The sequence below is a fragment of the Barbus barbus genome, assembly GCF_936440315.1.
Source record: "Barbus barbus genome assembly, chromosome: 12".
Classification (NCBI taxonomy): domain Eukaryota; kingdom Metazoa; phylum Chordata; class Actinopteri; order Cypriniformes; family Cyprinidae; genus Barbus; species Barbus barbus.
In genome coordinates this window covers 28920804-28943713 of record NC_136740.1, presented here as the reverse complement: position 1 = coordinate 28943713, position 22910 = coordinate 28920804, and the positions used below count along the sequence as shown (strand labels likewise).

Sequence of the window (22910 nt, the reverse complement as noted above, 5' to 3'; positions counted from 1 at the left end):
GATTTCAACATGATTCTATCAAATGTTTTACAATACCAACAATAGCTGTAGTAAATAAGGTGTTTTGGCATTTAAAACAGTGGTCAGGTTTTTTTTTATGGTTTTAAAGTCACGTAATTATTTTTGCTAAATTATTTTATTATTATGATTTTGCAAAAATGTTAATTAAAAAATAAATGTAATATTAATTTAGCAAAATTTACAGTGCTAACAATAGCTGAAGTAAGTATGGGTTTTTGGTATATAAAACCATGTTTTTTTTATGTATTTACTGTCATGTAATTTATTTATTTTAGTATACTTGTTTTTTTTTAGATGCTTATCTTCAGTTTTACACTGTCAAAACCTGCCATTTCTCTTTTACTTGCTTAAATTAATATTTTTGTGAAATAATGACCTCAGAGGGTTAATTTAGCAAAAAAAAGAATGAATGAATAAAAACATAAACATGTAAAATATGTAATATTAATTTAGCAAATATTTTCAGATTTAAATGTTGCATTTTGTATTTTTTTGTAAAACAAAGGAAAGGCTTTTTATGAGAAAGTCTGTATCTAGAAATGGCATATTATAATAATAGTTTATGGTTTTTATTATAAAACAAATATTTCCACCATGATTATACCATTTTGTCTTCTTTTTCAATATTTTTTAATTTACAATATTAACAATAGGTGTAGTAAATAATGTGTGTTTGGCTTTTTTTAAACCATGATCAGTTTTTTTTAAAAATGGATTTACAGTGGTGTAATGTTTTTGTTTTCGAGAGGGTTTTATTTTGTTGTTGCGCTGTTGAAACCTGCTGTTGCGAGCGGTTCCTGATGAGGTATCAATACCTCACATTGCTCTCCTGACTCTTGTGCCCCATTATGCAAGACAAATTAGAAAACATAATCTTCCCATACAGCACCTCAAGTAATGCGATTCTGGTTTAAAAACGCTAAAAAGATTCCTAACTGTTATATAAATGAAAGATATGCAATCTACAGTAGGTTTTGTGAGTCAACAGTTTCTTTTTCCATGATCTCTTGCCGCAAAAGGCACATTTCAGGTGTAGGTTTTCCATTTTTTGTACCCATTTTATACCAGGCCATTAACAACCAGCAAATAGCTGATTTGTGTCCTCAATTGCTGCTAAATCTGAGCTTTCCGCTGGTGAGAAATGCAAATGAGCCCTAACACACATAACATTATTACCTCATTTATCTTCGCCCGACGGAATTGCAAAGTTCAAATTTTATTGCGTTGTCCACAGACCCATTATTAGAGACCCATGGGCAGCTCATTGGCATTATTATTGTGTTAACACAATAAATGAAGTTAATATATGAACTTAAAGGGACGAAGCAGGACTTTCTTACGGTTGCCTGATTGTGTTCATTAGCAAACCACTAATAATATCAGTGTAAGTGCTGTAAGATTTTTTTTTTGCACATGTGGACCACTTGTAAGCTGTTTGCACATATATGAATGATTCTTCAAAGAGGTGTAGGTGTTTAAACATCATCTTATAGGAGAGTTCTGTCTTAAAAAAAAAAAAAATGAACATTTACACTAAAATGCCATTTCCATTGCATCTCAATTTATGCATTGGGTTTTGAGTACATTCTGTGATGCAAATGACTTTTTTGTAATAAAATGCCTCCTCCACTATTTCATAGTGTTACTAAAATACTCTATTTCAAATAAATGCTGTTCTTTTGAACTTTATATTTATCAAAGAATACTATTTTTTTTATCACGGCTTCCACAAAAACATTGAACATTTTCAACATTGATAATATAAGAAATGTTTATTGAGCAGTAAATCAACATTTTAAAGTGGTTTCTGAAGGAATGTGTGACACTGAAGACTGGAGCTGAAAATTCAGCTTTGCTTCACAGGAATAAATTACATTTTACAATATATTCAAATGAAAAGCAGGTCTTTTAAGCTGTAATTTTTTTACTGTATTTTTAATCAAATAAATGCAGCCTTGAACATCACATAATTACAGTTTTAAATTATATTTTAAAATATATTAAACTACAAAAGGGTGTTTTTAAATTGTAGTAGTATTTAACATTATATTGCTGTTTTTGACCAATGATCAAATAAATGCAGCCTTGGAGACCCGGAAGCTGTAAAGTGCAGTGTGCATATTGTAATGATTTGTTTTTAATTCTTTGTTTAAATCAAAGTTTTATGAAATATGTACAAATTCATGATTTTTTCATATATCTTGTAATTTATTTTTCATATTTTAATATTTAAAAGTCTGGTTCTAGGCCAACATAAAAGAGAAGCATTTGAAAAGCATCAAGAAGGCTTGGTGAAAACTTTTCAAGACTTTAATGTGACCTTCGTTTACCAAAGAGAAGCCTAGTTGAAATCCGTTAGCGTTTATAAAAATCAACCCACGAGACACAGAAGTGGCAGCCGTTGAAGAAGCACCCATATACCTTAAGTGCATGCTTGGTTCCTCAGTGTGCCGTAAACGTGCCAGAAGGCCGGTATTCATGGCGTCTAGCTAAATGTGAGCAGCGACAGCTCCCCGGTGTTTCCAAACGCACACTGGGGGGTGATTATGCAAACAGGACGTTGTTAATATACAAGTGAGCGTTTGAAATAACACGGAACAAGCGGAGCACGTCTCTCCAATGTTTACTTGCAAGCTTGAGCCGCTGATTGAAAGCACTCTCAGAAGTTTGTTTTACCCTCAACATTCATTGGTCTGTGCAAATGATTTGTTGGATAATTGATGCATTACCCCCGCTGAAATTTTTCGGTTATAGCGCCGCGGTTCAATGGGGCCGCAGAGGGTACGAGCAAATGAACTGAAATATACAGGCGACATATGCTGCAGCCAAGAGCTCATGAATATCATATTTATTGAGAATAGTGTGTATCATTTATATTTGATGATGTCTGAAGCGCTCTAGTACTGAGAAACTTAATTAAGGTGTGAAATGCACACTACTCGTTCTCCGTAACAGAGAGCATATGGAGAAATCCCTCCGGTCAAGGTGCTTCATTGATTCGAGTGGCGTTCCATTACAAAGACTTCTAACGCTAATTCAGTGATTTTGTTCCCGTCGCAGGTTATTCAAATCAATTTTGAAGAGTTCGACTTGGAGCTGGGATACGATACGTTGACTGTCGGAGACGGTGGAGAGGTTGGCGACTCGAAAAAAATCATACAAGTGTAAGATTCAGAGTTATGCTGTTTTCTGTATTGCACTGCAAAGACACCAGAATCATCTGTAAATCAAGATCAATTTACTCGAGAAACAAAATATGCTAAAGATATGTGAAGGCTATTTAAATGCAAGAAATTATGACATTGAACTCGGTATAGTTTTCCTTCCTCATCAGCAAATTGTTTATAAACCTTACTAAATTATATTAAATTCATGCTTGGAATAATAATTTGCCAACAGAGAAAGAAAAATAAACTTAATTCAAGGTCTTAATATCTTATGCAATTTGGTTTCTCAAGTAAACGTGTTTTCTTTTCAAAATGTTTGGATATTTTAACTGGAAAACATGTCAAAATTATTTTCGTAGTCTTGAAAAAGTAGCATTGACCGACCGTTGACTTTCATCTAGAATATTTTAAAGTGGCAATATTATCTTTTTTTCATTTAACTTTTTCTTAGACCAACAAGTTACAATTAGTTTAACTTAACTGTTTGCCACGCACAAACATATATAACAAATAAATTAGACAGCAAACAGTCACACAAGTATCAGATTTAGTGTCATTCTGAAGTTGTGTGTCAGGAGTGTTTTCTGTATTGTAAGGCAATCTCAAACAGTATTTTGTTTTCCAGATAAAAATCACTTGAACATCCTTAAATCAAGATAAATTTACCTGAGAAACCAAATATGATTAAGATATGCAAATGCTATTAAGATATAAGAAATTAAGACCTTGAACTCAGCACATTTTTCCTTTCCCATCAGTAAATTGATTGTAAACTTCATTTAATTGTATTAAGTTAATGCTTTAAACAAGAACTGTTTGCCAATGAGGGAAGAAAAATAAACTTAATTCAAGGTCTTAATATCTTATGCAGTTTGGTTTCTCAAGTAAATATTTCTTCTTTTAAGGATATTTTAGCCGGAAGACAAGTCAATGATTTTTGTAATCTTGAAAAATTAACATTGACCATTAGCTTCCAGCTAGAATATTTTATAGGGGCCATAATGTCTCTTTTCTCACATTTGTATTTTTTCCATAAAGTTTTCTTGCACCAACAAGTCACAATTTAGTTTTACTAACCATTTACCATGCACAGACATTATTGACAAATTCATCGCAGGCAATTCACACATGCAATTTGTGAATAAAATCATTTAGTTTCAGACAGACAGAGAAAATGAAGTGCTGAAGTTAGACAAGCTGTGGCATGCCACTCATTTCCGGTGTATGTCTGTATACTACATTTGATTTCTTTTCCTTTTGATAATACAAGGAAAATTATGACCAGCAGCATTTTTTTTCTTTTATCTTGCATTTTGTTCAGCAGTTATCTGTTTCAACAGCATGAAAGCCACAAACCATAGAAAAACCGCACTGGGACAAATCCTCCGGCTGTATTTTTCTCCCTCACAAACATGTTTTTCCGTCCACCTCTTCTCGCCATCAGCCGTATGTCTCCGGGTATCTTGGGTAGACACACTTTGGTGATGGTCTGTGCTGCTTTCTGGTGCATTTGGCTGGCTCTGTTCCAGCTGCGATCCATTGAGCGATCACAGAGCGTTCCTCAAGGACAAAAGACTCTCGCTGCCAGAACACTAATACATACTGTAAAGCTCAATTAATACCTTTCTTCAAGTTTGTGCTGGTCAAATTAGCTTAGTACTTTTATTATGCTTTATTTACACACTCTGTAACAGACGTATTAGCATGTACCATTCTAATATGGTGTTTTTAGACCCGTATCATGGTAATACTATACTTTTTTAGAGTATTTATGACCTTGGACCACAAAACCTTAAGTCTTAAGTAGCATGGGTATATTTGTAGCAATAGCCAAAAATGACAAAATTATAAATTTAATCATTGCGATTTCTGGAAGCCAATTCTGATATTTGAAATCACCAAAACAAACATGCCCCTACCCCAAAAGGGGGTACCCCACACATACGTAGCCTACGCAACCCAGGCAATGATTAGCTCTGTGAAACAAAGCAAAACCAATGTTACACCGTGTCTACACCAGATGTGAGCGTCGCGAGAAAATATAATAGAAGTCATTATAATCGGTGATGCTGTCTACACAGGACACCGCGACACGACACAACAAATCTCAGACAGAAAACTGCTGCTGCGTTCTATTTATGACGTGCTGACACAAATTTCAAATGATTTACAACAGTCGCTTTATCGCGTCCAGTGTAGGCAGACTTTAGCTGTTGCGGCGCAGCGCGTCCGGTGTAGACACGGTGTTGCTCACCTATCGAGAAGAACCAAAGCAACCTCGCCTTCCGCTCCTTGAGTTCTCTCCAGCGCTGGAAAGCTGATCCGATATTTACACGGGTCCTACTTCCTGCCTTATCGTTCCGCAAACGTTTTGCTCTTTTTTTTTTTATTCGCCATCTCTATCTTTCTGTCACTCGGCTCTGTTCACTGAACGCTCTCTCCTCCACATCATGAGTAGACACGCCCCTTACTGATGATTGGCTACAAGTTTGTTTTGGTACTCGGACCCGAAAAATTACATACCCCGCCTTTAAGTAAAGATCAGCATCATTTTCCTACCATAAATATATCAAAACTTCATTTTTGATTAGTAATATGCATTGCTAAGGACTTCATTTGGACAACTTTAAAGGCGATTTTCTCAATATTTAGATTTTTTTGCACCCTCAGATTCCAGATTTTCAAGTAGTTGTATATTGTCCTATCCTAACAAACCATATATCAATGGCAAGCTTATTTATTTAGCTTTCAGATTATATATGAAACTCATTTTCGAAAAATTGACACTAAAGATCCTTAAGGTCCAGGGTCACATTTTGTCATGATACTATGGGTTTTTTGGATGCTACCATGGTGAATTTTGAAGTACCCGACAGAATAATTTAAACCCCAAGTACAGTCATATACAAAAAAGTACCATGACATTACCCTGTTTTTGGACATGTACCATGGTAATGGTTATATTAACCACTTGCGATACATGAATAGTGTTAGAAAATACTTTCATATTCCGGGAGAAAATAACAGAAGTCATACACATCAATGGCCAGACAATGGAACTAAGGAAACTCTGAGCGTAAAAACACAGGGAGAGTAATCAGGGAGAACAGAAACAGGTGTGTGGGACTAATTAACAGATGAGGAAACTAAATAGGAAATTAGGCAGGCGGGAACAGTGTAAACAGAAAAAACTAAACTAAAACAGACTATAATGCTGACTTTGATTAATAATATGATTTAAAAAAATGGATCATGGTAATACTATGGTTTTAGATGCTACCATGGTGTTTTTTGAAATACATGAAAACATGAAATGTAGTCAAATATATAAAGTACTATGCCACCATGGTAAAATACTAGTATATTTTGATACTTGTCTAGTACTTTTTTGTAAGCTTTGTTTTTGGAATATGTACTATGGTAATACTCTTTTATATATATATATATATATATATATATATATATATATAAATAAATATCATGATATTGCTGGATAAACGCTACCATTCAAAAGTTTTGGATCTTTAAACAAAAAACAAAAAAATCAGTACTTTATTTATTAAGGATGCATTACATTGATAAAAAGTAACAGATACTTTTACATTGTTACAAAAGATTTTAAATAAATGCTGTTCTTTTGAACTTTCTAAAAAAATAATAATTAAGCAGCTCAACTGTTTTCAACATTGATAATGTACTACTAATAAAAATGTGTTTAGCAGCAAATCAGCATATTAGAATAATTTCTGAAGGATCACGTGACACGTGACTGGAGTAATGATGCTGAAAATCATAGAAAACAGTTTTTAAATTGTAATAATATTTCATAATATTATTGTTTTTACTGTATTTTTGTTCAAATAAATGCAGTTTTGGTATAAGCATTTATTTCAAAATATTTTACTGACCCCATCCCATTGAGTGCTATATAAATACCACTGTATATAAATATAGTAATCATTCAGTACTATAGCACATATCAGAATACCATAGTATTGGCATCTGACAGATTTATTATAGCACGGCACTGCTACAGTAGTGTTCTGTATGCTGAGCTCACAGACTCTTATTTTCTTTTGTTCACTCTGCATGGACAGGTTAACGGGCAGTTTCGTCCCTGACCTCATCGTCAGTATGACCCATCAAATGTGGCTGCATTTGCAGTCTGATGAAAGTGTGGGCTCTATTGGCTTTAAGATCAACTATAAAGGTGAGTCTGTTCTCTGCCTGAGCTTCTTAGAGTGCCCATATAAATCACTCTGCTGGCTCAAAAGCTTTACTGCTGTTTTTCTCCCTCCTCTCGTCTCTCTTGCCTACCTACAGAAATTGACAAGGAAAGTTGCGGGGATCCCGGCATCCCTCTGTATGGACTCCGAGAGGGCGGGGGCTTCTCCAACGGAGACGTGCTGCGCTTTGAATGCCAATTTGGATTCGAGCTTATTGGCGAACGAATGATTTCCTGTCAGAATAACAATCAGTGGTCGGCTAACATCCCTATCTGTATATGTGAGTGCTGCTAGATGCTTCTCTGTCATTATTTATGTACTTTGAAGCCTAAATGTTTAATTAATCTTCTCTGGAAAAAATTTTAATTTTTAACAAAACATCTGAGCATTTGCTATTCCTGCAATGAAAGTTGAGGGTGAGTTATACTGTCAAGCAATTATAGATAGATAGATAGATAGATAGATAGATAGATAGATAGATAGATAGATAGATAGATAGATAGATAGATAGATAGATAGATAGATAGATAGATAGATAGATAGATAGATAGATAGATAGATAGATAGATAGATCCTTCGTTTAAGTCTGCCTGGGAAGTTCTTTCTTCGAAAGTCATAATTATTATGTGATTTGCATTATTTTAGTCAGAATAAAAATGGGTGCTTTGGGCAATTTCATTTTTCTTTCTCTCAGACTGGAAGCTTTTTAAGTGCTAATGCAACAGAATGAAGAGCAAAGGATGCGCATTAAGTGTGTAATCTATGCTTTATGTATTTCATCATTCTCATACTGCCACAGAGAATGATGGGAAATGTTGTCTTATCACACAAGCCTGTTGCTTCATTAAGTGGCTAAGTGAGTAGTATTTTCTGCCGGGCACAATCACTATTCTTCATTAACGATTTACAAGCTAAATTATGTAGTTAACACTCACAATTAAAACTTAATTATGATGATCAATACCATTTGGAAGGTAGAATAATCTACCATGCATTATGTTTTAATATCATTTTTGGGCATTACCAATATGAATGCCATGGTATTTTTTTGTAGTAACGTTTGAGGTCGATGATTTAAAAAATGTAATAAATTGAATGACATTTTTAAATTTGTAAAAACTGTTATTCTCTCCAAGGCTTTATTTGATCAAAAATACAGTAAAACAGCAAAGTTGTGAAATATTAAGATTTAAAATAACTCTTTTATATTTGAATGCATTTGAAATATAATTTATTTCTGTGATCAAAGCTGAATTTTCAGCATCATTACTCATCTTCAGTCTCACATGATCCTTCTAATATGCTGATTTGCTGCTCAAGAAACATTTCTGATTATTATCAATGCAGAAAGCATTTGGGCTGTTTAATTGTAATTTTATTTTTTAATTGTTTATATATGTTTATGTATGTTCATTTATTTTTGTTTTTATATTCTTCAAGAAAATTGATTTTTGGTGGATATAAAGTTCAAAATAATAGCCTTTATTTAAAATATAAATATGTTGTAATGTTATAGTCTTTACTGTCACTTTTGATAAATGTAATGCATCTTTGCTAAAAAAAAAAAAAAAAAAAAAGTATAAATTTCTTTCAAAAAAACAAACAAATAAATAAATATACAAACGGTAGTCTACAATTTGGCATAAAAAATAAATAAAATGTTTTCTGGATACGTGCCACTAACAATACCATGATATCATATATCAAAGTTAAAGAAAAAAAAAAAAAAGAGTTTTTCATTGCTAATCGTGACATTTTTGCCATTATACTGTAAATACGATAATTCTGGTGAGACTCGAAAGCCAGCACAAGCCCTTCTAGAAAGTTCTTAAGAGCTCGGAAGTCATAATTACTATGTGAAGTGCATTTAAGTGATCATAACATGGACATGTCTCCAATTCATGTTGCCATTATGTAATTTTCCTGCCAACTGCGACTAAGATGAATGAGAAATACTAACGTTTAGCTCTCTTCTGGGACATTAGGCCTTGGAAGTAATTTAAGACCACAGTTCTCCATCCATCCTCGCTAGCTCATTACAGAGATGAGTGCTGACGACCCTTTGCATCTCTCCGAGTCGGTGAGACACATGTCTAAATGAAATGATGTCGAGAGGTCGGACTAATTAAAACCGTGTTTTATGTCGGTGTGTGTAAACAAAACAACCGCTGCGCTGTTAAATATGGCTAACAGACTCGAAAGGACAGCTGCGCTCTGGCAGATGATAAGATGACAATTCTCTGGGAGCTCAACAAGTAAACGAGCAATACCATTTCAAGAGTTTTAAAATACCCAGCATGCCCTGCACAATGCAGTTTAATGCAATTACTGCTTCCATTACAATAAAATAATCCCTGAATGAAACAGGTGCAGCATCTTTTCTATCCACAACCCTGCTGTCACACGTCAGCGTGTTAGTTATTGCTTAAGGCAAGTCACTGCAGGTCAATAGGGTAACAATTTTAACTTACAGATATCACCATACTTTCCCAAGTTGATGGAGACAATTGTTTTCTGTTACAGGTTCTCAAATTCTATGTTTAAATATGCAGTATATCATTATCTAATTAAATATGCATTCATTTGCATACAACTCCAGAACAGAAATCTGAACATTGTGTAAAGCCAGGTTCTTGTTTTATTTTGTTGAGATATTCGAGTTGAAGATTTTACAGAGGCTCTCTTATTATCACTCTATAAATCAGAAAATGTTGTCAGTAGGCAAAAAAAAAAATCAGCGTATGCATAAAATGTTATATAAATCAGGCAAATGCTATATGAACAAACCCTTCTCTAAAACCCATCAGAATATAGATAGGAATAAAACAGTAAAGTTTAGTGGAAGTGCTGTTGAAGTGAAGATTGTTATTCAAATATATGTATAAAATGTTATATAAATCAGGCGAATAATATATGAACAAACCTCTCTGTGCAATTTATCAGAATATAATAATAATAATACTATAATTTATTTATAGGCACCTTTCTCAGCACTCAAGGACACCGCACAATACAATTACAAACAAAGCAAAGGAAACAAACAAGAAAACTATATACAAAAGACTAAAACAGACTTTAGAATATAGATATGATTAAAACCATAAAGACTTGCTGCATGAGAAAAAAAACTCATTTTGAGAATGAGTTTAAAGATATGTATTGTACGCAGGGACGGACTGGGAGTAAAAAACGGCCCTGGATTTTCTCCCAAATAGGCCCACCACAACTACAGTATAAACAGTCACTGTATCTCACAATATTGCAGCAATCCTGTCGCATTTATGGCAAATAACATCACAAAACCCATGGTGACCCTGCTGACAAAAACAATACACACCATTACAGAAATTCTAATGATTTCCACTACAAATACCATTGCATACATTACAAACTATCAACTTTTAACCATTAAAATAATTCAATAATTTAATAAGGGTTTCCTGTAGTGTGTTTTGGGACATATTACATTAGGATTTTTTTGTTTGTTTTTTAAAACGACCAATTACCAGTAGAGACCAACAGGCACCATTACAGTTTCCAAGGCGAGACACTGCAGATTAATAGGGTAAAAAACATAACTAATAGTTATCACCTTACTTATACCTAGTTGATTGATTACATTGATAATTGCAAACATTTTTTTGTATTACAAGCTTTCTAAAATGTTAGGTTTAAATGATGCATTATTTAATTAAATATGCGCTAATTCGCATACATTTCTAGAACAAAAATCTAAACACTGGATGAAGTTGGTTTCAAAATTCCTATTTCATTTTATTGACATATTAGAGTCAAAAGTTTTTACAGAGGGAATTTTGGGCATCTCATTTTGTCACTCCATAATTCAGAAAATACTTAGAACAGACAGAAAACAATACATTTTCACAATTTTTGGGGGGAATAAAATGTTGTATATAATCAAGCAAATTATATATGAACAAATCCCTCTGTAAGAACCTTCAGGATATAGACAGGAATAAAAATGTAAAGGTTGGTGTGTGTAAGTGCTACTGAAGTGGAGATATATTGCTCAATGTAGGAGAGAAAACTCATTTTGAAAAAACGGCCTTTAAAAATATGTATTGTAATTGAAATCTATTGACACAAATAGATAAAGTGCTATAAAAGAAACACTTAACAGTGTCTTTTGGATGTTCTTTTTCCACTAGTCTGAAAAAATACTTTATGAAAAACCAAAAAGCCTCAAATTTGACAGATGCATGTTTTTTGCCTGCAGTGTCTCCCCTTAAAACCAATACAATTCTCATTATAAATCAGTAAAACCATTACAAATTATGTGCTGGTTTTTATTTGTATTTTTTTCAGCATGAGATTGAAATAAAAATATATTATTGTATGAACTAAAATACTTGAAAACTACAGAACGCAAAATGTATAATATGACAATGATAAACATAAACCTAGACTCTAGAAACCTGAAACAACAGAATTCTTCAATCTGAGTATAGCCTATGTCTCTTTGTATAGGCGACTTCATTTACTGTATTTTCTAACTCAATATCTCTTAAATGTAACCCATTGTAGAATTACTTAAGGCAGTGGCTTTGAAAATAAAATTTTCTTAGAGATAGATGCCATTTACACTAAGTGCAAATAGCTATAGATTCTATTGACACTGTGTTAAAATAGCAGAATTTTCTGCTATTTATACTACTTATTGCAAATAGTGGTAATTATCTGCACCTCAGTATTGCAATACATTATAAAAAAACTTTTGGTCACACTTTATATTAGGTGGCCTTAACTACTATGTACTTACATCAGAAAATAAGTACAATGTACTTATTGTGGTCATATTGTATTTCAAAACTCTTTTGCTGCTATTGAGGTGGGATACGGGTAAGGTTAGTGACAGGTTTGGTGGTATGGGTAGGTTTAAGGGTGGGTCAACAGTGTAATTATAAATGTAATTACAGAAATTAATTACAGATGTAATTACATATAGGTATTTTTAAATATATAAGTACAATGTAAAAACATGTACGTGCACAATAAGTGCATTGTATCAAATTATTAATTTCAATGTAAGTACATAGTTGTTAAGGCCACCTAATATAAAGTGGGACCAATTTTTTTAATTTTAATTCAAATTATTACCTTATAGGGACTATAAAGCCCTCCCTACACCTACCCTAACCTACCCGATACTTTATTTTCAACTTTTTGATTATTTTCTTCATTTTTATTTAAAAAATAAATGCTTTTCTGGTGTGATTTGAAAGGAAGGAGATAAAAAAAGTTTACCAAATGGCAGATTAGAACCAGAGTCGATCGCATCAAAACAAGCATGACACACACTTTACCATCAGCACCACTGAAGCTGATGACTAATAGCCATCCTTTGTAATTTTGACTGGCCCAATCACACGTTGGTAGGCGGAGTTAGTGTAAATAGACACTCCGCGTCACATAATCTGACACTTTTTCTTTAATGATGAACCGGCCAGGCCAACGGAGTCTGGATGGTCGGCCGTTCTGGACTTCTCCAGAACATCCAGATGGCCAGTCCACCCCTGATTGTACGCCTTCAAAGATTTGTATTTTAAATTAAATTTCTAGGCACAAAATATATAATACTAGTATATATAAATATGTTTATTATATGCTGTTATAATATTAATTTATTATTATTCATTTTCACATTTTCACAATTTTACATTGTTTTTATTTTTAGTAATTAAATAAAATATATAGTCCTTCAACTTAAACCTATTTCAATTTAGTTGCAAAGGCAACAAAAAGTAAACTCTTTTTTTAAGTTTACTTTATCTGTTATTTATATTTTGTATTATTTAATCTTTATTTCATTCACCAAATGGAGACTAAATGAAAAAAATAAAAATAACAACAACTCATTTTGAGAAAACAGCCTTCAAAGATATGTCTCATAATTGAAATCTACAGATAAAGTGTAATAAAATGAACACTTAAATGTGTAGTTTTGGATGTTTTCTGGCTACTAGTCTGAATAAAGAAACTTTATGAAAGCAAATCAGCCCAAAATTTCTAAATTGACCGGTGCGTAAAAAAACCCCCAAAAAAAACTGTGGTTTTGCATGTGGTTTCTTGTCTTAACTTGCCGCTATGAGGTTGTAGCCGAAATTGATTCCTATAAAATGAATTTAGATTAGTCTTTGCTGCTTTTGACCTTCACATAACTGATCAGTATCTCCTCCCTCTCTTAGTTCCCTGTATGTCCAACTTCACGGCGGCCATGGGAACCGTTCTGTCTCCAGACTATCCCGAGGGTTACGGCAACAACCTCAACTGCATCTGGCTGATCATCGCCGAACCGGGCAGCCGCATCCACCTGGCGTTCAATGACTTTGACCTGGAGCCTCCCTACGACTTCCTGACGGTGAGAGACGGGGAGCTGGTGGACGCTGTGGTGTTGGGACGCTTCTCTGGGGCGGAAGTGCCTTCGCACCTCACCAGCAACTCCAACATCCTCCAGCTGGAGTTCCAGGCCGACCACTCGATGTCCGGCCGAGGATTCAACATCACGTACAGCAGTGAGTGCTTCTCTTTTGAATGTGTTTCATGTAACGGTAAAGATTGTGTTCTAAATAAAGAAAGTAAAAACAGTAATATTTTTGCAGTTTAAAATAACTGCTGTCTTTTTGAATATATTTTCAAATATAATTTATTCTTGTGATTGAAAGCAGATATTTTTCAGCATACTATGCATAATATGTTTGCTGTATTTGTTGGGATTGTATTCCATTTTCATATTGTTATCATAAATGTCAACATAAATTATATGTTATTTTTAAAATTTTAAATGTAAAATATTTTAGTATTATTTATGCTTTTATAGCATTTTATTATATTTAATGTTTTCATTTTTCTATTTTACTTTCATTTTAGTTGGTTTTTAATATTTCTATATAGCTTTTTCCATTTCAGTTTTAGAGTATGAATAAATGAATTCACCTTTCAACTTAAACTTCATTTCAGTTACTAAAAAAAAATAAAAAAAAATGTAAATGTAATTTCTTTACCAATGCAACATTTATGCATTTTATTTTTTTTTTTTTTTATTATTATTTAATCATTATTTTAATTACTAAAAATGATTTTTAATGCTTAGTACAAAATATACACACATATACATACTACACATACACACAGTATGCTACAGTAAACTAAAAAGTGTGTAATGGTTGGCAAAATAATTAATACTCTTAAAAAATTGAGTGTTTGCAAACAACATTTTTGGCATGCGAAGCATTGTCTTCAATCAGAATCCGAACAGCCGTCAAGTATAGGACATATGGAAGGACATATTTTCCTCGATTTAATTCATAAGCCATTTATCCACCAGCATCAAACAACTTAATCCTGTTCGCTGAACATCATACTATTAGCTCAGCCAAAATAATCCTCAAATGCCTGTGCGACAATGTACAGGATCCTAGTGTTGAATATTGCATTATGCATTCGCCATTTCATTAAGTAAGTCACGTTGCAAGTAACAAGCTCTCTGCTTTGATGTTATTTGTTCAGCGTTTGGACACAATGAATGCCCGGATCCTGGAGTGCCTATGAATGCCAAGCGCTTTGGTAATAATTTCCAGCTGGGAAGCTCCATATCAGTGGTGTGTGTGGACGGCTTCATAAAGACGCAAGGCTCGGATACTATTGTGTGTGAACTGGAGGCGGGAAAGGTGATGTGGAGTGGTTTGATCCCCAAATGCGAAGGTAGGTTTCAAAAGTGTTTGTGTCCTCTAATCTTTTCTGCGGAATAAAGTTATCAAAGCTGAGCTCAGGAAACGATGGTCTTTGAGTAGCCTTCGGATGTTTTTCAGAAAGATTGTCGAATTATCTAAATTGCATCCCTTGAACTCATAGAAAAGTGGTTTAGTTCCACTTATTTTCAGAGTTGTTGTAACAAAAGTACAAAAGACAGAGTATAATGGTGAAAAACATTCTGTAAACACCAGCTCTGATTAGAAAATATTACTACTCTGTAAACACCTACTCTGATTTTTCCACATGTGAGAGATACGGGAAAGAGAGGCACAAACTAACACTTTTTGACTTTCTCAGTTTGTGTAAATCTACATATAATTTGTTATCCACAATAATTTTGCACTTGTCCAATATAAATATGATGTTTTGTTTCATAATTACAGCATATATGTTTTTCTTTATTTACACTCAAAAAATGGAAGTGAAATGTGACAACATGCCCCGTAGGTGGGGTACATTATAACATCTGAGGGGCACATCGTAACATGACCATATGACAGCTTAAGATGTTATCTGATCTAATGAAAAAAATATATATATACATATTTTTTTAACTAAAATATTTTGTCAATAAAATAAAAATTTACTTTTTCAAATAAAATAATGGCTTTTTTTAAGATTTTTAAATAATCTGATTTTGGAGTTTGACAATGAACACATTGCAGCCATGCTTGGTACAAAATGCAAAATGAGCCAAAATGCTTTACATTTCTTGAAATAATAATATCTGAACATTAAACATTGGGTCACATTCACTGGAGACCGGGAACGAGGAGACAAGGAAATCTTCCAACAAACAGTACTTATTAATCCAATCGCTTGAACACAGAGACATGAAGCACACACATGACATATAACAGCGGACGAGAAGACAGGGAAACGCAGGGCTTATAAACAGGGAGAAAACTAGATAATAAGCCAAACACACCTGGAATTAATGAACAAAAAACTTAAACGGAGACAGGAACAGGAACTAACTAAATGGGCATGAGAGGAAGGGAGAAACGACACACAGGGAGACAGGACTGACACATTGACCGTCAGTCTTTTTTCACCTGTTTCTCATTAAAATGCATTAAAGTAAACCGTGTAAATTACATCGCTAATGTCATAGAATAGCATAGTTAGTGTTACAGTGTTCCCCATCTGCGCAACTGGAATTTAAAACTGCTAAGTGTCTTCTGCTAGTTAGTGAAGCAACTGATAAATAACAGCTTGGAGAAAAAAAAAATAGCCCTTTTTTTCATTTTAAATGAATACTAAAAACTGAGATGAAAAATTTACATAAGCCAGACATTTACGTTTACTATTTGTAAAACGTTATTAGGTATCAAGTTATCAGCGATATCTTCAAAATATTTTTTTAATTTTGGTGCACACTTTTCTCTGTATATTGTTTATATGGCAACTAGTAAATACAGTACATTTTCTTATTCTGAAATGTGTGGAAATATTTATGCCACGTTTGTTACAACTAACCGCTCGTTAGTTTGTGCCCCGCGCTCCCCTACTCTTAACAACGATGTTAAGTGGAATGCCTAAAACAGCTATAAAAAAGCAGCCAAAACCTGATTGATTAGTTTAGTTTGTTTACAATGGGAATAAATGATTTGACCAGGTAAAAGCGGTTGAAAACTCTTTAAAACCAGCCTGCTAAACTAGCTATTACATGGCGTGAGACAAAGACAAGCTAGCCAACTTGGGCTGGTTTTACATTTTTTAACTGCAGAGATGTGATTTACTGTAGTAAAATTAGTGTAAGACACGGTCACTGCTTCATGCGGGTTGAGTTAGTGGAAAATACAAGGGCTTACCAGCAAAAGTATGACTGGTAGTTATGTATTTTGACATAGTCAAATTGCTTGCAGCACCTTTAAGTCAAGAACTTTTTAATCTCTAAATACGTTCAGAGACACTGTACTGCAACAACAGTTGATAAGAAGAGGTTTCTTTGTTGAATCGAAGTGTTCTAATAAATATTCTGCTGGCATGTACATAAAATGTTTCCCGCAGCGCCCTGTGGAGGCCATTTCACCGCTCCGGTGGGAGTCATTCTGTCCCCGGGGTGGCCTGGCTACTACAAAGACTCCCTGAGCTGTGAGTGGGTCATCGAGGCCGAGGTGGGACGCTCCATCAAGATAAGCTTTGACAGGTCTGTTGGATAGCTCTGAGAATAATAACACACAGAGGCATTATTTGAATTCATGTCTGGAGGCATCAGCTCTCCAAGGCGACAAATCATTTCGGCACATACCAGGGTTAGAAGTAGCAACATATTCATAGCCATCTTCATCCGGGGTCCTTTGGGTGTGAAGGCCGCGTGGGTTTTTATAAAATCTCAATGTAACAGTCTGCCGAGTTAATAAAGTATAATGTCAAATTTAATTGAATCGTAAGCCTCAGCTGATCGCGGCAAAGTTCACATGTAGAAACGTTTGAAGGATGCTGTTGCTTCCGAGTAATATTTGTCATAGCGCGTAGACCGAGAGCGCAAGGGAGACGGTCACCATTAGTGTCTATATAAATGATTACATAGTGTTATGTCGATGGGCTTGATCCATAGGCACGCTGTTTGTCGTAAAAATATATTGCTGAACGTGGTGCCCATTGAGGCTGTCTGTGAAAGGGAAATGGAATTAATCTATATTTTGTTACAAATGGTTGACTTTATTTTATTAGCACTGCAATGCTTCCCAAGAGTAGGGCATTGAAATAGCATCAGATCTGGAGTTTGATCTAGCAGACTCCTGGGAGCAGACGCCTAAAGATTTTCACCGAAATCATTTAAATTCTGTCATCGTTTACACACCCTCGTGTACAGCAATCCTGTAGGACTTCTGCTGTAAAATACAAAAAGAGATATTGTGATAAATACGCTGACTGCTCTTTTCTATTAAATGAATGAGAATGTGGACCAAAAAATGACAAAGATATCAAAAAGTATCTATCTATCTATCTATCTATCTATCTATCTATCTATCTATCTATCTATCTATCTATCTATCTATCTATCTATCTATCTATCTATCTATCTATCTATCTATCTATCTATCTATCTATCTATCTATCTATCTATCTATCTATCTATCTATCTATCCATCTATCCATCTCTATTTGTCACGGAATTATAACATATAATATGATTTTAAAGGACTTGGAATATGGTGCACAAGTCTTATGAGCAACTTACATGATTTATAATAAAATGATAATTTTATGGTACTTTTTATGTAACTTTTGGAGCTTTCAGCTCCTGATTATTATTATTATATATACTTTCATTGTTTGGAAGAGAGAAACTAGGTCGTTATGTAAAAGGCGTTATTTTACTGAAGACAGAAAGCCATACAAGTTTGGAACAACATGAGAGTGAGTAAATGATAGTATTTTCATTATTAGCTCAACTTTTCCATTAAATCAAGCTCACTGCAGCAGATCTGTGTTTATTCGCACATCACAAAGCTGTTTGATCCCATCAATAAACAGCAGCGTGAACACTGGCTGCGCCTGTGACTTCTCATTAAAAGAGGCGGTCAATGAGGAACAGTTGGGCAGCCATGGGTAATGAGCTGTGTATGTGTTTGTGTGTGTGGATAGAAACACATTTCACATTGTAATATTTATAATCTCTTTTCTTTGATCTGTTTTTTTTTTCCGGCAGGTTCCAGACAGAACTCAATTATGACTTTCTAGAGGTTCACGATGGGCCTAATCTCCTCTCGCCCCTAATCGCCTCTCTAAATGGCACCCAAGTCCCTCAGTTCCTGTTCAGCAGCGGCAACTTCCTGTATCTTCTCTTCACCACCGATAACAGTCGCTCTAACAGTGGCTTTAAGCTCTTTTATGAAAGTGAGTCAGCCGTCTTTATAGACCGGGTGCCTTTTGCCTGAGAAATGATATTTCAACCTGAATCGTATCTGTCTCTCCACACAAGCAAACAGCTTGAGGATTTCTCTTTGTAGTATTCTGTCTCACTCTCTCTATTTCTTGCCTATTCTGTCTTTTTCTTTTCCTTTTTTTACCCCATTTGGTGTGCTTTATTGGCTTGACAAAAAACTGTGCATTCATATAACCAATGCATTTCAGCACAGCTGCATGCATAGCAAATTAAATACTTAATTTGATAGTGATACCGGAGTAAGCAAGTAACAAAAAAAATAAAATAATAAATGTGCAATGCAATGCAATAAATTAAATGTAATTTTAGGTAAGTTTACATATCTTTTTCTTCCCCTGAGACTATACATTTGCCTTTAATGCACAAAATAAAACCGTAAATGAAATCAACTATACCTTCAACTATATCTTTAAATTAATCTCATCTTAAAATAATCTCATTTTGCATTCGCTGTGCTTCAGGCGTCACTTTGGACACGCACTCATGTTTGGACCCCGGCGTTCCTGTAAATGGGATACGTTACGGGCAGGACTTGGCCATCGGCTCGGCGGTGCGGTTTGGCTGTGAGCCTGGGTACAGACTGAGCCATGAGGAGCAGTTGGTCTGTGAGAAGAACCACTGGTGGAGCCACCCTCTGCCGACATGTGACGGTAAGCTGTCATCTCAATTACACATATCAATGAAACTAATTAATGCTGCTCATTTAAACAGTTCTTTGATTTTTACATTCACAACAATTTCAAGAATATTCAGTCTGTATATGCATATAATAATTCTCATCACATTCAATTCAGACTGCAAACATACTTCTCATCTAAAATGTAGTTTCTCTGACAGCGGGAAACATCAGTTTTCTCTTGAATCTTAATCAGTGTAATTGCTGACTAGTTATTTGTATAACAGTGTATTTAAAGATGCACCAAAAATCATATTAGTTTTGTTTAGTTTATTTACTTAGAATCTATTAATTTCTATAGTGTCAAAGGAATAATTAATAGAGTCATTAAAGAACTGGAATCGTAATTATTCACTTCACTATGCATTATATATAGAGGTTTCAGCTCAGAGTGTTACTGCATATTCTATTCTTAAAAAGTCTGTGACTGAGTTCTCAAAGATTTGTCTTTTTTATGAACAGCTGTGGCATTATGAGAACTGACAAAAGACTTGGTATGTTCAGCTGGACGTAGTTGTCAGCATAAGTGTGAATTTTAAACCAGAAGAATTCACTGGTTTGCTACCAGACTTCCGACCGATGCTCTGGACTCTCTGTCAAGACATCTGGTACTTGTCGTTTTTCTAAAACTTTCTTCAAGTCAGAATGGAACTGCTCTCTGCAGCATGTTTTGCTGGCGTAATATGACATTTATGAATGACACAAGAAGTTCAGTGAAATAAAATTTAGAGCTGTGATTTTATCTGTCAGGAATTGATTAGTTCAGAAGCAATCTCTACCAGAATGTGGCAATTTGATTGTAGAACCAAGATGTTGTAGACAAACAATTTTTATTTGGAACAAAATTTGGAACTTTATCAAGAAAGTAAACGGGGTCCTTTTTGTTGACTTTAACCTTCCGGTAAAATGTTCTTATTTCCAAAAGGGCACTCTTAACAGGTCTGGCCCATTTGGCGTATTCAATTTTAATGACTTCATGTCATTCTGAATTAACTGAATATGGAAGAAATATTTTGGGTACTTCACGGTGCCGGAGGGAAGAAAGAAAGAGATTTAGGCAGATGTTGAGCCCGAGGCGCTAGACTCTTTTATCGTCTCACGGGGAGTGACGCTGACATTCATTATCATTAAAGGTGAAGTCGCTGAGGAAATCTGCCTTCATTCCTTGAATTCTGAAGTTCAGGTCTTAGTTTGAACATCTCAAGAAGCACTGACTATGACTGCATCCCAGTTGCACACTGTGGCTCTGTTCCAAAACTGTTCCAAACTAAAAGGCATAATAAGTTTGCTCCCAAAAAGATAGAATAGATACCGCTTCATTATGCAACCTAGCCTTCTAGAATACCTTTTTTTTTATTTAAAACTATGGCAGAATTTTTGGTATCCTTCTTGGAGAAGACAGTCCCAAAATGCATTGTGATGACCTTCAGATGGTGCAGAATATGGGCATGGCTATACTTGTTAACATATTGATAATAATAACCCTGCATTTAAGCACTTAAAATGTTTGAAAATGTTAGCTCAAGTTCATAATGATTTTCTGTTCCATTTCATGGTGTTATCTCTGGCTGTTACTAGTTTTCAGTCAAGTCGTAGCATGGGACTAAAATGTATTTCTTTGGTTTGACCATTACTCAAGATCTATATTTGTCCCCAATCAATAGCCTAAGCCCTGCTGAGATAATGCCACCAGCCTATTTCAGCTTTTGGTTTAGTAGAAGACCCTATGATAAGGTTTCTTGAGACACCTTGAGACGCTTTTCAATTGACAGATTGTGTTCAGAAACACAATTAGACATGAGCCACAAGTTTCAGATTTTCTGATTGCACATCACCAAGAGTTTATCCGATGTGTGAGAATTTTTGTGATTTTTTTTGTTCATCTGCAGTGTCACTTCAACATTCCTTGGCAGATTTATAACATTTACCTTTGTTAATACGTTATAAAATGTATCCAAATTCTTTCACCTGTTTGCACACAAATCTGAAACATTTTATAAAATAGAATGTGATGAACGTGAAGTACTTTTTAACTTTTACATTATTTATGCATCATTTACGCATTTGGCAGACACTTTTTGTCCTTAGCATTTTTCTAAATGAGTTCATGCAATCCCATTTTTGTTCATTTATTTATTTCATTTTTCATCTGCAGTCTGCACAAATTTCATGTAAATTGCCGCATTCATTTCAGTGCACCAACGCACCATTTTACAAAAAGAGCCAAACAAAGCAGAATTATTTTCTATTGTAAATCATTTGAAAAACCATTCTAACATAAATTGCTGTATTCAGTTTAGTGTGACGTTTTACATGAATATCGGACCATTCCAAACATAAATTTCTGTGCAAATTGTTCAGAAAACCACCTCTTAGCTAAACTGTGATGTGATGAAACCATTCTTACCTAAAATCATTTTGGATTAATGTTTTTAACAATGATTTTGCTCTTTTCACAAATCTTTTACTCAAAATTGTTATTTATACATAATTTATAGATCTGGCAGACACTTTTGTGTGCAGCATTTTTTAAAATGGGTTAATGCATTCCCTGGGAATCAAGCCCATGATTTTAATAGTTTCATAGACATCTCAGTGACATATGTGCGTTTACTATTTTTGCGCAATTAAATGTCAGAGTTTCAGAAATTCAGTATTATTAGAACTGTTCACTAAGCTAAGCATCATTATTACTTTTGCTCAGACTCTAAGATTTGAACAAGCTTCTAAGACTGAGTTTTAAACTTTAATACGTCCCACACTGTTTGTGTGAAAATAAATGCACGGACATGCATTGAAGAAGAATGTCATCGAGACCTGTTGTTGGACTCTTCCGACTCAAGCCAGTGACCAACCACTTTGAAACGGCATAGCAATGCTCATGCAATCATCCATAACCTCCTAACACCATGGCAGAGAGTTTTGCATGGACAGTAGCACTCACTCATTTTCTTAGACAAACTTTCAGAGACAAAGTGAAGTGGTTGTGACCTTTTCTAGAGACAATGGCTGGTGGAAAGTAGTTCAAAGTAGAAGAATTTATTGTTACTCTCGTTAACCTTTCAGTGGTATTTTTTACTTCCGGTGAAGGTTACTCTGGTCTTTGAATTCCCTCAGCTGAACACTGCTCATCTCAACAGTATTCCTGC

General features: G+C 34.5%; 1 protein-coding gene across 1 annotated transcript in view; it reads left to right on the top strand.

Annotated features, from left to right (window-relative positions):
- Window positions 1–22910, top strand: part of csmd3a (CUB and Sushi multiple domains 3a) — a gene marked incomplete at both ends in the record, with an annotated part of 275340 nt that overhangs the window by 86930 nt on the left and 165500 nt on the right. Inside the window, 8 exons of the mRNA XM_079429665.1 lie at window positions 3082–3185; window positions 7286–7398; window positions 7512–7694; window positions 13621–13947; window positions 14942–15136; window positions 17201–17339; window positions 18849–19036; window positions 19547–19735. Of these exons, the coding sequence (XP_079285791.1) occupies window positions 3082–3185; window positions 7286–7398; window positions 7512–7694; window positions 13621–13947; window positions 14942–15136; window positions 17201–17339; window positions 18849–19036; window positions 19547–19735 (1438 nt within the window). The remainder of the gene's footprint in view (window positions 1–3081; window positions 3186–7285; window positions 7399–7511; window positions 7695–13620; window positions 13948–14941; window positions 15137–17200; window positions 17340–18848; window positions 19037–19546; window positions 19736–22910) is intronic.